The 16,028-nt window shown below is 44.1% G+C and overlaps 1 protein-coding gene across 1 annotated transcript; it reads right to left on the bottom strand.

The window, feature by feature from the left end:
• Positions 1–7,222: 7,222 nt before the first annotated feature.
• Positions 7,223–8,404, bottom strand: LOC135829270 (uncharacterized). The gene has a single exon (XM_065341673.1). It carries the CDS (start codon positions 8,402–8,404, stop codon positions 7,223–7,225), a length of 1,182 nt encoding a protein of 393 aa, XP_065197745.1.
• Between the last annotated feature and the right edge of the window lie 7,624 nt (positions 8,405–16,028).

Raw genomic sequence — 16,028 nt, forward strand, 5'->3', positions numbered from 1 at the left:
AATACTCAATCTGCGGACAGAACTGTTTCGTCCTTTGTGGACTCGTCAGCGCAGCACAGAGGAAATGAGGCCGAACCTGATAGCAATGGAAATAAAAATTTCCAATCAGGCCCGAACGTACCTTGCCAGAGTGCTCAAACTGACAAGTCAGTGAGCTCTGCATAACGCAAACAGCATATATATATATATATATATATATGCAGAGCTCACTGACTTGTCAGTTTGAGCACTCTGGCAAGGTACGTTCGGGCCTGATTGGAAATTTTTATTTCCATTGCTATCAGGTTCGGCCTCATTTCCTCTGTGCTGCGCTGATGAGTTCAAAAAGAACGAAACAGCATGCTGTCCGCAGATTGAGTATTTCGCTCCTGCTCTTGTAGCAGTTGAGCACTCTTGCGTGGGGTAGTGCCTTTGCTGTTTGCGTTATGCAGAGCTCACTGACTTGTCAGTTTGAGCACTCTGGCAAGGTACGTTCGGGCCTGATTGGAAATTTTTATTTCCATTGCTATCAGGTTCGGCCTCATTTCCTCTGTGCTGCGCTGATGAGTTCAAAAAGAACGAAACAGCATGCTGTCCGCAGATTGAGTATATATATATATATATATATATATATAACACGAAGTAGTGGTTGCGACCTCGGCGATGATTTGTAAGATTTGTAAGATTTGTAACCCTTTTCTTATATATTCTTATATATATTCTTACGCGCCTCAAGTTCACACTACACTACCATAAGAATGTATGGAGCAGTGGAAAAATGCGGGAAACAACACATGAAGGGAATGCAGTACCAGAACAAACACGTGATAAAGTTGTCAGTCCGGTTGCAGCTTGAACTGCCGCAGCACCTTGATGTGCTTCTTTTGTCGACACAGCTCTGGCCTCAAACTGCGAATGTACAGCGCCATCACACCAGCCCGGAACAGCGCGCACAGATTCACACTGGAGGCGCTGTACATTCGCAGTTTGAGGCCAGAGCTGTGTCGAAAAAAGAAGCACATCAAGGTGCTGCGGCTGTTCAAGCTGCAACCGGACTGACAACTTTATCACGTGTTTGTTCTGGTACTGCATTCCCCTCATGTGTTGTTTCCCGCATTTTTCCACTGCTCCATACATTCTTATGGTAGTGTAGTGTGAACTTGAGGCGCGTAAGAATATTCTTGCTGATTCTCTACCCCCAGTATAAATTCTGGCTTCGTTTTCGTTCTTATATATATAATATATATACATATCAACTGGTTTGAGGGAAATAGACAAACGGGAAAAGTCTGAAGAAAAAATTGACTGTCACCACCAGGACTCGAACCAGGGACCCTCGCTTGTAGCCAGCGATGCTCTAACCACTGAGCTATGGTGTAGTCGTCATCTTATATATATATATATATGTGCTGCGCTGATGAGTTCAAAAAGAACGAAACAGCATGCTGTCCGCAGATTGAGTATATCTATATATATATATATACACAATCCAGTATAGTCCTCACCAAGTACACGTTCTTTCTGTTGCTACTCAGAGTTTCTTGAACAATCAATCATCAGGAAACAAACAACTAAAGCCGGGAATGCTTTGTTTGTTGTTGTTTGTTGCCTGATGATTGATTGTTCAAGAAACTCTGAGTAGCAACAGAAAGAACGTGTACTTGGTGAGGACTATACTGGATTGTGAATCAGCTCCAGTGCTTTTGCAGCACTGTTGAGCACTCTTCGCGTTGACAGGGATCTCCTCCTCTCTTATATATATATATATACACACTGTTGTGAATTCCAGCAGAAATCCAAGAGAGCTCGATACCGGGAAGGTAGAGCCGTGACACACTAGTCAGAACAACAGATGGCTTGATCAGTCACAACTTAAAGTTTCATGCCATCTCAGGCACTCATCAGGTGATATGAACATCAAGAAAAATAACCCACTATTTAAAGCCCAGTATGGCGGGACAAGGATAACAGAAAGCGCTAGGGGACCGGGATATTTTTCAGTGAGTAGTCGATGTCCAGTCTTCTCAGTCCATCCATTGCTGGCTTTCCGCTAGAGAGGAAAAATATCCCGGTCCCCTAGCGCTTTCTGTTATCCTTGTCCCGCCATACTGGGCTTTAAATAGTGGGTTATTTTTCTTGATGTTCATATCACCTGATGAGTGCCTGAGATGGCATGAAACTTTAAGTTGTGACTGATCAAGCCATCTGTTGTTCTGACTAGTGTGTCACGGCTCTACCTTCCCGGTATCGAGCTCTCTTGGATTTCTGCTGGAATTCACAACAGTGTGGATCTGCTCCCAGTCCCTGGTTGAGCTCTCTCTCTAGCGGAAAGCCAGCAATGGATGGACTGAGAAGACTGGACATCGACTACTCACTGAAAAATATCCCGGTCCCCTAGCGCTTTCTGTTATCCTTGTCCCGCCATACTGGGCTTTAAATAGTGGGTTATTTTTCTTGATGTTCATATCACCTGATGAGTGCCTGAGATGGCATGAAACTTTAAGTTGTGACTGATCAAGCCATCTGTTGTTCTGACTAGTGTGTATATATATATATATATATTCTTACGCGCCTCAAGTTCAAACTACACTACCATAAGAATGTATGGAGCAGTGGAAAAATGCGGGAAACAACACATGAGGGGAATATATATACAGCACTAAGGGAGGGCATGCCTAAGACTGTGGGTGCATATGGAGTGAGGGGAAAATCACGTATACGACAGTGGGGCTGAGTGCGTTGTTCTCAATACCCTTCCAGGAACTGGCGATTATGTTGTACATTCATGTGCGAGAACAGTTAAAAAAATTCATTCTGTCCTTGTCAATACAGCCCGTGCACGGTGCACCCTTCGCAGCGCCAGCATAGTGTCAGTTTCATTGTCAGCAATTGACAGCTAGCACCCGACGTCGTGCTTTGGGTGTACACAGAAAAAGGATAAAAATTCACAGACAATGATTTGCGGTGGAGAAAGGAATGCTCCATTTTCCTTGTCTGTAGTAACGTTACTACAAAATTCTTAGAGAATCGATGCAAATGTCTCATGCTACTCTGCTGAAACCTGTGGCCAATATTCATACAGCAGCATGCAACATGCACTTACAAACATTTTCACAGCTGAACTCGTCCCAAATGGAACGTTTTCTCGGCAGAGTCTCTGTTGAGTGCCAGTGCCAGGCGGTGATCGTCATTCAAAGTCGCTTTGCCCCTGCACTTCTAGCCTTGTTACCGCAGACACTGCAACTCATGCAGACGATCGCTATGCACACAGCATCGCCGCACGGGGCATGACCATGCTATGCATACTGTAAGAGTGCAGCAGCATTCACCGCGGATGCGGTATATGATGAAGAACATGCGCAAAGATCGTCGTTCAAGAGTATTTTTAAAACATCTAATCCTTTCGTACAGACTAGTTTCGCTGCCAAGATAGACCAATTGGCGGTGACAACGGTTCATCTCTGCGGATAATTATATATATATGGAACTGTTTACCCCCCAGTCTAACATCGGAAGCCTCGCTCTATAAGTTCAAAGCTGCCCTCAGGAAATTTACAGCTGACTATGCTTATGCAATCAACGGAATTCCGCCACCTTGCAGTTGATTTTCCCCATTTCTCTCCTCATCAATCCCTACTTCTCTTTGTACATACATCTACATCTACTGTTCTTTCAATCAAATGAACCCCTCGATAGGCACATTGCCTTTGGGTCATTTCATAATAATAATAATAAAAATAATAATAAAATAAGTTTGAAAGGCACATTAAGGAGTGTTTGGGCAAGTTAGCAGCAATGGAGGAGGCTAAACGGAAGACAGATCAGGCGAGCGACAAGGCTCAAGCCGATGCGGAGGAACTGGAAGCTCAGAAGCGGAAGCAAGCTGGGCTGGAAGCATGCAGACAGCGTCCGTGGTACAAGAAGTTGATGGATTAGGCCATGATAGCACGTTTGTGGGACAAGGCTCAAGCCGATCCGGAGGAACTGGAAGCTGGGAAGCGGAAGCAAGCTGAGCTGGAAGCATACAGACAGCACAGCGTACGTGGTACAAGAAGATTAGTAGAAGCTAATAGGAACTGTACCATGCTTCTGAGGAACGATAAGCTATGCGTGTACAGGTGTTTTTTCGACGTCCTATTATCGATTGTATTCTGCATGAAAAATCCTTTCTGAAGTAATATGATCAGATTGGTGTGTTTCTGTCCAGTTTTTCACTATGCAACTAAGTTATGTACGTTCCACTTTCTTCCATCTGTTTAAATATTTGTTTCACCTCCTTGGTATACGTGTTTATGTATGCATTTAAGATTATGCATGGTACAGTGTAGTACCCGCATGAGGGCTTCAGTAGAAAACCAATACGCAAAGTAGACATCCCTTGCTGATTTCTACGCACATTCGCGATCCATTTCTTTATAGTGTGCTGCATCAGTGAATATTTCAAACTACATAATTCTAGTGAGCTCCAGGTGGGGGCAAACTGGTTGAACAGAATTGAGGAACGTTACAAACGGCGCATACTGCATAACTTTTAAACAAAATGGATAAGGGGCGAAAAGAGAAGTGTTGAGTGCAGCAGAGAGATACTTAAATGGAGGGAGGGATGAGGGAACAAGGATAAAGGGCGTGATTGAGGAAAACAAGTTGACGCTGGATCTGTGGGGCATTAGCTTGATCAACGTGATGTTTCATGCAGTAAACACATGCTTGTACCCTGTAGATACTGAAAAAAGGAAGGAATGCTGTGGCAGTGTCTTTCTCCAGAAGTAGATTTCGTGGAAGGGCGGAGCTAGTATTGAATTGAGCAGGGTTTTGCTTGTAACAGCCAGTATCGATCATGCTGCCCTGCCACTGTACACAGTCAACAGCCAGTATCGATCATGCTGCCCTGCCACTGTGTACACATGACTGTGCCATTGGAATATTTATATACATGTACACAACAGAACAACAAGGACAATCAAGGCTTGTTTGCTGCTACTTTAAGTTTCATGCTCACGCAATTATCAGGCAACATGAAGATCGGGTGGCGACCATGCCGGTATATATGCCAGGAGAGGATGGTATAAAAAGCTGTGTGAGACTGTGGGGGCTAGCGGTGGTATTTTAGGCAGGGGGCTGTGTGCAGAGTATACATGTACATGTACTATACAGCGCACGTACAGAGATGCAATCCTACAATGATACCCTCCGGGGATTTGGCATCGACCAAAAAAAACACAGGCGCTCAGTTTCCAGAACTTGACTCGAGTTCGACCCGAATAACTAGAAAAAATGAATATTGGTAATATACACCACTGTGGAGAAATAAAGACTGTCAATATACACCATAGGAGAGAAATTAATACCGTTTTATATACCCCTTATAGCAAGCAGACTGAGGTAGGTATAAGTCGGATATACCCTTCGCTAGAGTGTATAATTATGTATATGGAAAATATACGCCATCAAACAAACCTCAGTCTTCGTCCTCGGTTTGTATTTGGTGTATATTTCCATACACGCTCCAGCTCAGGGTATATCCTATACATATACAGCACTAAGGGAGGGCAGGCATGCCTAAGACTGTGGGTGCATATGGAGTGAGGTGAAAATCACGTATACGACAGTGGGGCTGAGAACGTTGTTCTCAATACCCTTTCAGGAACTGGCGATTATGTTGTACATTTTTTTTACTAGAGCAACGTAAACCCGTCATGTGTGAGCCATGAATAAGGGGAGTGGTGGCGTGGTCTGGGATGCTCTGCCGACCTTGGGTCTCATGTACATTCATGTACGAGTACAGTTTAAAAAATTCATTCTGTCCTTGTCAATACAGCCCGTGCACGGTGGACCCTTCGCAGCGCTAGCATAGTGTCCGTTTCATTGTCAACAATTGACAGCTAGCACCCGACGTCGTGCTTTGGGTGTACACAGAAAAAGGATAAAAATTCACAGACAATGATTTGCGGTGGAGAAAGGAATGCTCCATTTTCCTTGTCTGTAGCACTACAAAATTCTAAGAGAATCGATGCAAATGTCTCATGCTACTCTGCTGAAACCTGTGGCCAATATTCGTACAGCAGCATGCAGCGTGCTTGAACAAACACTTTCACAGCTAAACTCGGCCCAAAAGGAAGGTTTTCTAAACAGAGTCACTGTCGAGTGCCAGTGCCAGGCGGTGATCGTCATTCAAATTCGCTTTGCCCCTGCACTTCTAGCCTTGTTACCGCAGACCCTGCAACTCATGCAGACGATCGCTACGCACACAGCATCGCCGCACGGGGCATGACCATGCTATGCATACTGTAAGAGTGCAGCAGCATTCACCGCGGATGCGGTATAAGATGAAGAACATGCGCAAAGATCGTCGTTCAACAGTCTTTTTAAAAGCATCTAATCCTTTCGTACAGACTAGACACGGTTCGCATAGACTCGGTTAGACCGAGTTTTGCGCATCCGAGGGAACACCATAACAGTCCACAGCGACATGATGATTATGCAAGTGTGATTTCTAACCCTGAGAGCGAGAAGGGAAAGCGGAAACAATTGGACACGTGGGGACCAGCAATCAGTGCCGAAACAACGTGCGAATCTGACCAGCTACGAACTAAGCGGAGTACAACAGCATTGGGCAAACCTGGGCACACCCAGACCACAAAACATTACGTGTTCTGAGTCGGTTAGCTGTTGATCGTCTTGGTCTGCTCATTATTGTGTTGGGTGGTGGAACAGTTTTTGTTATCGTTGAAGTAGTCGGCATCCCGGTGTTGGTGTGGTGGCGGACAAGAATATAGAAATCAGCGGAGGATGCTCCCGATGTGCTGAGATTGTTCATTACCACGGCGGCAAGGCTTAGTACACAGAGGAACAAGGGCAAGGCTAGACGTTAGAAGCTACTACCGTACTCGCGCGATTAGTGCCCATGGGGCAGTATTCAAGAGAGGGCACTATTCAATAGAGGGCACTATTTTTTCATTGCTGGTACACTTGCGTCATCCAGCATAAAACAAAGAAAAACAGAGCCTAAAAAGTACTGTTAACGCTCACGACTCCACAGGAAAGGGAACAAGACCTGCGATTTGTTCCTCAAAACACCAGTGCAAAGCAATGGCCAAGAACATTAGCAAAAGAACACCAAACTTGCACATGGGCTTGGTTACAATGGGCTTGGTTACAAGACCGGGGGGGGGACTATTCAAGAGAGGGCTTTATTTTTCACTGGCTCTTGGAGTCTAGGGCACTATTCGAGATACGGCACTATTCATGCGCGTGAAGCACGGGCAAGTACTGATTTCGCATCTGATAAAACCGCTTCCCAAGACAGAGCATGGTCCCGCATCCTTGATTCTTCTTCTTCACTTCTTGCGAGCTGAGCCTTCGTTTCTTCAAGCTCTTGCTCCAGGTCTCGCACCCTTCGCTGGAGACGATCCCGTACACGTGTGTCGCGTGTCATAGATTCTGCCTTCGAGCGCAGGTCGGCTTGGTTTCGTTCTAGATCTCGTTGAGCACTTTCCAATTGTCTTGTGCTCCTCTGCGCTTCGGCAATGGCTGACTGCTCTTGTGAGCGAACGCGGGCAATGGCTGCATCCATGTTCCGCTTGTCGATAGCCTGCTGATTCTTCTGACGCTGCACCTGACTTTTGAAGTCCAGCAATTTTGTCTTCGTTTCCTGGAGTTCTCGTTCATGTCGATTTTGTTCACGAACGTGGCCTTCAATTCTGCCTTGCACGCCGCGAATAACGTCACGACTCGGCACGTAGGCAGAGGAGCATTGTGTTATCAAATGCGTCAGCAGTCGCTGTCGGGAGATTGCTCTCTCCTCCAGGGCACCACTCTCGTTGCGCCTGGTGACCTTGGTATTATTGACCGGAATGATCTTGACTGACTTCAGCAATGGCAGTGCAGTGCGAAGCTCGCGTCGCATGGCCTCATTCTGCTCCTCGTCCTCAAAGTCGTCACAGCCTGTGCGCACAACACAGATGTGGTGTATGATGGATGATTCGAATATGACTGTCCGAACGAGATCGAACACGTCCTCTTCTTCTTTTGTAAAGCGGCCTCGAGTTACGAATAACAGCTGATGAATTCCACTACGGCAATCAGATGCCAGATCTCCAAGCTGTTTTAGCACATCCGCGGCAGACTGCCCCGTATCGCCAAACCCGATCGTGTCCACGATTTTCAGGACATATCGCTTACGGGGAGATGCTCCGTACCTCACAGCGACTCGCTTTGAAGGAGTTCCAACAGTCTCCGATAGCACTCTAGCGGACTCTGGGAAGAGGTCTCCTCGTGGTCGACCGGCGATAACGTTGGCCAGCGTTGACTTTCCATTGCCTGTACGGCCCATCAAGATGACGACTCGATCGGGTTTCTCCGAAGGGTGCGGGTCTGGTTCATTCTCCTCTCCGGAGACGAGTGTTAGCTCGCAAGAATGTGACATTGTGTCTGCAGTAGAGTCGTCTCGGTCACTATTCGTTATGGACTGTAGCGGTGTGTCAAGTCAACACTATCCCCTCAGTACTCTAGCTACCGCTTTGAAACAAAAAATTAAATGATGCTAGCTAAGGGCGTTCAGTAATGAGTTGAGAAGACAATATTCCCAGGATCTATATACAAACTAGCTACAGTATGTATGAGACCATGGTGGTGATCGAGCATTATCATGTCCGTACAGAAGTGCTGAGAGGAGGACGGCGTATCTACGTTTGATCATGCTTCACAGATACATGCATGTGACCCACTGAATAATACTGTCTCTATCATTCTAACTAATCTCCGTGTATCATGTTGCCGTATAATCGTGCATACTTATGTTTGTACCGTACACATGTACAGCGCATGTTCGCCGCGAGGGTGATGCCCTGCCCGGACTAGGTAGAGCGTCTACTTGTATAATTTTTACGTTTTAGCAGAAATTTCTGCCAACCCACCTGCTGTTGTAAAGCATGAGAATGTATTGTTCTGGACTCAGGAACTCAGCAGCTGACGGCGACCTTTGACATGCAAGCACCATGCAGAGATGCCCCACCTACACAGCTGCGCTAGTGGCTACTACATGTAGTACCTGTATTCAGCCCCGACTCCATTGTTGTTTGTTTTGTCAATCCACAACTTCTGTGTTCAAGTCGTTTCTTCGTTCTCCCTGCGTGCAACTTTGTTATCTTTCTTGTTCTTATTTTGGTCTCGAGCCGGGTTTGAGTTCTTTGGAGAAAAAAGAAAAGAAAAAAAGATGGGAGTGTTTGGAGATGTTTAATGTACAGGTATTTATCCCGTACATATAGGATGGTTGGATTTGTTTAAAGTCGTACAACAAACAGGCATATCTGCCTCCTTATAAGAAGACAACTTGTGGCAGTAAAACATTTAAAAAGAAAAAAGAGAAAAGAAAAAGGAAAAAAGTGATGAGATCAATAATGCATAAACTGAGCATACAGCTAGCCTCGGCATGTATCAGAACATCAGGATTACTAGTACTCAAGACAGGGGAGGGGTTGCTGTTCACGCTACAGTAAGACAATGCGCGTGCAACACACCCTTGAACTGGAGGGGACGTGATGTTGCTCGCATCAGGTGGAAGACGTTTCCAAACGCGGGCACCAGAAAGAGATACGCGATGAGTTCTGGCTGGAAGCTGCAGCTTGGTTTCCTGGAGTTCTCGTTCATGTCGATTTTTTTGTAGCATGATGTTATTTCTAACATCTTTCTATTACTTTACTTAACTTCAGTTTCTTTGGTTGTACCCTTTAGTTCCGAATTTGTTTCCCACTGATGATAGGAACGAGAAAATCGAGCAAATCGATTCTGCAATTTCAAATTTGGATTTCACGGAGAATTTCAAAGTTTTAGGAAATTAGAGGCCACATGCTACGTACTGCTCTTTTCTCTCAATCGATTCTGGGTTTCAATAATATTTTTGTTACTTCAACGTTTTAAATACACAGTCATACATGTCGAACAAGTAACGTAGTTGCGTGATGTCTGCGGCCTTCAGCCTATTCATAGCTATATCAAAATAATCATCTCCACGTAGATTTGAAACTAGGACGGACGCAGAAAATATTACAAAAAATGTATTGTCTACGCATGCATCTACTCAAGAATCACCACCAGTCAATAAGAACATGAGTCAAAAGTATTGAACTTTTTCGTTCCCTTCTTGTCAAAATACTACAGGGACTGATGGAAATAAGCTAAGAGACTACAACTATATGGAAGAAGTTTAGAGATACATCACTCCAATTATGTGTAGAAGTGGCACGAAACAAAATAGATGTGAAGAGTCAAGAAAACAGCATGCAAATCCAAAAAGTGGCAAAAACGGAGTGACAAGAAAAAGAGAGAAACTATCAAGAGATCACGGGATCTACGATCCAGTAAATTATTTGTATAGTATACGTATATTATTATTTAAAAAGTCGGCGTGGAGAAAACAATTTTATTAATGCAATAAAGAGTATAATAGATGCAGACATGGCGAGACAACAACGAGTTCATAGAATTTTAAAGAATTTTTATGTGAAACAGAAATGGACATTGTAAATGGGTGTGTAGTAGCAGAGAACCACGCAACGGTGACGCGGAGCAGCGGTCAAACGACTTGCGATGCTGGTGGAGATGATGGAGCCATGTTGGAGGCTGATAAGGAGTGCAGTGAAACTGAGCATCAAATGGATGATGAAAAAAGTGACTGATGATGATGATGGTGGTGATGAGGACGATGATGATGAAGATGAGACAGAGGACGAGGATGAGGCGGAGGAGGTTGAAGGAAAGGAGCGGGGTGAGACGGAAGAAAGCGACGTGAGCAAAACGTCAGCTGTATTTTGTCATTTGTATCACGTCCAGATTGTCTTAGTGTGTTCGATGATTCTCACTTTTCTGTTTTGTGCTGTGCAAGTTATGTTAAGCAGTTGAAGGTTCTGGAAGCTGTATGTATTCGTGTGCATAATCCTGTTCTTTGTAAACAAAAGAAGCATGTAGTCGCGCTAAAGTTGTTCTCGTAGCTGGTTATCAGATGTAACTTTCGTGTCATGTTGCACCGGATCACCTCATGCCTTGTGCCTGCACTCAGTTATATATTTTAGCACTATGTTTGACACCTATTATGTAATGCTGTAGCAATTCCCTTTTTTGTTCACACTTTTAATTATGCTGTTATAAAATGTTCTTTTTTGTGCACAGTACCCTCAGTTCCGATACTATTCACTGATGAGTGGAACACGAAAATCGATTTTGAATAACATCAAAATCCTTTCAAATTCCATCAACTCGTTGTTGTCTGGCCATGTCTACATCTATTATACTCTTTATTGCACTATAGTATTATTCATATTTCTCTAGGGCAATCCCCACAGACCTATGGTCTCCTTACGAGGTACCCTAGCCAATCTAGAATTGGGATACGAAATTGACTTGGTGAAGCAGCAAGGCGGACCGATGCCGGAACTGAGTTTCAGCACATTTGCAACCGTAGTTTGTGATCCTGCAAGACCGTCTCAACTTGTTCTACCCAGCCCGCCAGTCGACATTCCCACTCTCGACGAGTTTACGCCAATCACAGTAGAGTATGTTGAAGATGTCTTAAAGTCATTGAACAGCCACAAAGCACAATGTTCCGCACTGATTGTATCGGATCAACATGTACACTGTATGCAGTGGTCTGTACGCGCTGAGGGCGCCGGCCCCGGTCAATCGACTGGATTTCCATGTCCGCTACAGTAGACCAATACATACCGGTACGCGATAGTTCACATCAAGACAGTGCAGATGACTGTATTACTGAAGTATTATTATTACGCACACACTCATGGCCAAGGCCAATCAAGGAGGAAGTGAGGGCGATTATTGCCAGCAGTATTGTGACTCGCCTTGCTCACTCTGCCATTGATCTTGACTCCTAATTTTTACTCCCCTTTTCCGTCATTGACCACTTTGTGGTGGGTCTGATCTACTCACCTCCCATCGCATTAGGAGCTGCATATTCGCCCTGATCCTTGAAGATAGTGTCGTTCCTACGGATGCGGAAGGGTAGGTCGCAGATCAACGAATCAGTTTATAGGATCATGTCTTGAATCACAATTTTTCCCTTCTTTTTAACAATGCAACAGAATATTGTGGAAAGTGCACAATATGAGACAAGATCAAAAGGAAATCGTTACAATAATAATAATAATTTTAATATAGCTATGAATAGGATGAAGGCCGCAGACATCACGCAACTACGTTACTTGTTTGACATGTATTTACTGTGTATTTCCCACTGATGATAGGAACAAGAAAATCGATTATGGGTTTTCAATAATATTTTTGTTATAAAATACACAGTAAATACATGTCAAACAAGTAACGTAGTTGCGTGATGTCTGCGGACTTCATCCTATTCATAGCTATATTAAAGTTATTATCTCCACGTAGATTATTTGAATAAGTAAAAGTAAATTATCGTATCCGTTCCCGAAGGGAACTCACGACGGCCGCTACCACCCGATAAACCCTAGCGGCAGATGCAGCGCCTAGCGGTGGGGGTGAGTGGGTAAGTCTCACAACCACTGGCACAAGTGCCGAAAGCGACCCCATTAGCTGCATCCATGTACCCCTTGTGCCTGGCCACAAGTTCCCAATTGACTGTGGGTAATGAATGATAATATTAATAATAATTTGATAACCGCAATCAGTAAAACAAGCTGGATCGACATCTGTGTACACTTTATTCATATAATGTAAAACTGTGGAGACAATGTGCAATAAAAGTATAAAACTGTGATAATGTGAAGAAATGGTGTAGAGAAAATGAGGATTCAAACAAGTTTTCGTACAACACTCATCAGGAATCTTCGTTGTACTAAAGGACAATGAAAACAATATTGAACTATTATAGAAAATCTAAGTTAGAGAAATAACACTAAGAACAACAGCAGTGAAATTTACAAGTGTGAATATTAACAATGAAAGCGAGAGCATTAACGAATGCGTGTACTCGCGCTTTCAAGTAAAGTGTCATGTTTGGTGCGGCCAAGCTTGGCCGTTAATGGGTGTCATGTACAGCTGCTATTTCTTATCACTTTGTCCTTCCTTCTTTCTTTCTCTTCTTAGTTCATTTTTCAGTTGCCAGTTTAGTGTATACAGACTTTTGAAGGGCACCTCTGCAGCTAGTTGACATCCGCAGTGCACAGACATGTACAATCATTGTTTGCCATTCCACCCTTGCTACATTCCTATTCATTGAATATCGATGGTGGCACAACATGCCTATGTACTGTGCTGGACGTCCAAATATCATACCAAGCCTACTGACGTCGTAATACAGTTCTGTGCACAGACAGTGTTCAAGTGTTTCGTGTGCACATCACGCATACGACAGTGGGGCTGAGAGCCTTGTTCTCAATACCCTTCCAGGAACTGGTGATTATGGTGTACATTCACGTCCGATAGCAATGAATAATACTACAGTTTGTAATTGTGCGCTCATAACCTTGTACGTGTACATGTATAAAACATTAATTGATATCATTAAAATGAAAAAATTCCAGAACAAATGAAAGAATTCATGTATGCACGAGTACAATGATTTTTACCTATCCTCGTCAATAGAGCCCATGCACGGTGCACCCTTCGCAGCGCTAGCATAGTGTTAGTTTCATTGTCAACAGTTGACAGCTAGCACCCGACGTTGTGCTTTGGGTGTACACAGAAATAGGATTAAAATTCACAGACAATGATTTGCGGTGGAGAAAGGAATGCTCCATTTTCCTTATCTGTAGTGCTACGAATGTCTTAGAGAATCGCTGCAACGGTGGAGGCTAAACGGAAGACAGAAAGTGAAGAATCGGAAAATATACTGTTGCGAGAGCAGCTCCGAACCCAGCAACAACAGCTCCAAACCCAGCAACAACAGCTCCAAACCCAGCAACAACAGCTCCAAACCCAGCAACAACAGCTCCAAACCCAGCAACAACAGCTCCCAACCCATTAACAACAGCTCCAAACCCAGCAACAACAGCTCCAAACCCAGCAACAACAGCTCCAAACCCAGCAACAACATCTCCAAACCCAGCAACAACAGCTCCAAACCCAGCAACAACAGCTCTAAACCCAGCAGCAACAGCTCCAAACCCAGCAACAACAGCTCCAAACCCAGCAACAACAGCTCCAAACCCAGCAACAACAGCTCCAAACCCAGCAACAACAGCTCCAAACCCAGCAACAACAGCTCCAAACCCAGCAACAACAGCTCCAAACCCAGCAACAACAGCAGACCGAGGGTATGAAAGTCCTAAGAGAACAAATTGGCGAAACGATGGGAGCCTGTCACCGTGACGATAAGGAAAAGCTGAATGCTAGGGTCCAGAAACTGGAGAGTGAAAAGATGGAATTAAAAATGGCGAGACAGGCGGATCAGTCGAATTCTCAGGCCTAGAAAACACGTTTGAAGGACAAGGTTCAAGCCAATGCGAAGGAACTGGAAGCTGACAAGCAGAGGGTAGCTGAGCTGGAATCATACAGACAGCGTTCGTGGTTCAGGAAGTATAGTAAAGATTTGTTACGGCCACTGTACCATGTTTCTGAGGAACGATAAGCTATGCGTGTGTTGGGTATTAACTTTTTTTTCGGCGTCCTATTATCGATTGTATTCTGCATGAAAAATCCTTTCTGAAGTAATTTGATCAGATTGGTGTGTTCCTTTCAAGTTTTTCACCTCGCAGTTAAGTTATGTACGTTCCACTTTCTTCCATCTATTTTACTTTTTGTTTCACCAACTTAGTATACGTGTATATGTATGCATTTAAGATCATGCATAGTAGTACCCGCATGAGGGCTTCAGTAGAAAATTAATATGCAAAGTACACATCCCCTGCTTATTCCTAATCACATTCGCGATCCATTTCTTTATAGTGTGCTGCATCACTGAATATTTCAAACTACATAATTCTAGTGAGCTCCAGGTGGGGGCAAACTGGTTGAACAGAATTGAGGAACGTTACAAACGGCGCATACTGCATAACTTTTGAACAAAATGGATAAGGGGCGAAGAGAAGTGTTGAGTGCAGCAGAGAGATACTTAAATGGAGGGAGGGATGAGGGAACAAGGATAAAGGGCGTGATTGAGGAAAGCAAGTTGACGCTGGATCTGTGAGGCGTTAGCTTGATCAACGTGATGTTACATGCAGTAAACACATGCTTGTACCCTGGATATACTGAAATAAGGAAGGAATGCTGTGGCAGTGTCTTTCTCCACAAGTAGATTTCGTGGAAGGGCGGAGCTAGTATTGAATTGAGCAGGGTTTTGCTTGTACATCAACAGCCAGTATCGATCATGCTGCCCCGCCACTGTACACAGTCAACAGCCAGTATCGATCATGCTGCCCTGCCACTGTGTACACATGACTGTGCCATTGGAATATTTATATACATGTACACAACAGAACAACAAGGACAATCAAGGCTTGTTTGCTGCTACTTTAAGTTTCATGCTCACGCAATTATCAGGCAACATGAAGATCGGGTGGCGACCATGCCGGTATATATGCCAGGAGAGGATGGCATAAAAAGCTGTGTGAGACTGTGGGGGCTAGCGGTGATATTTTAGGCAGGGGGCTGTGTGCAGAGTATACATGTACATGTACTATACAGCGCACGTACAGAGATGCAATCCTACAATGATACCCTCCGGGGATTTGGCATCGACCAAAAAAAAACACAGGCGCTCAGTTTCCAGAACGTGACTCGAGTTCGACCCGAATAACTAGAAAAAATGAATATTGGTAATATACACCACTGTGGAGAAATAAAGACTGTTAATATACACCATGGCAGAGAAATTAATACCGTTAATATAATACTCCTTCTTTACAAGCAGACTGAGGTAGGTATAAGTCGGATATACCCTTCGCTAGAGTGTATATGTGTTTGGATAATATACACCATCAAACAAACCTCAGCCTTCGTCCTCGGTTTGTATTTGGTGCATATTTCCATACACACTCCAGCTCAGGGTATATCTTATATATATATATATATATATATAATTATATAGCACTAAGGGAGGGCATGCCTAAGACTGTGGG

Source organism: Sycon ciliatum, chromosome 13 (genome assembly GCF_964019385.1).
Source record: "Sycon ciliatum chromosome 13, ocSycCili1.1, whole genome shotgun sequence".
NCBI lineage: Eukaryota > Metazoa > Porifera > Calcarea > Leucosolenida > Sycettidae > Sycon > Sycon ciliatum.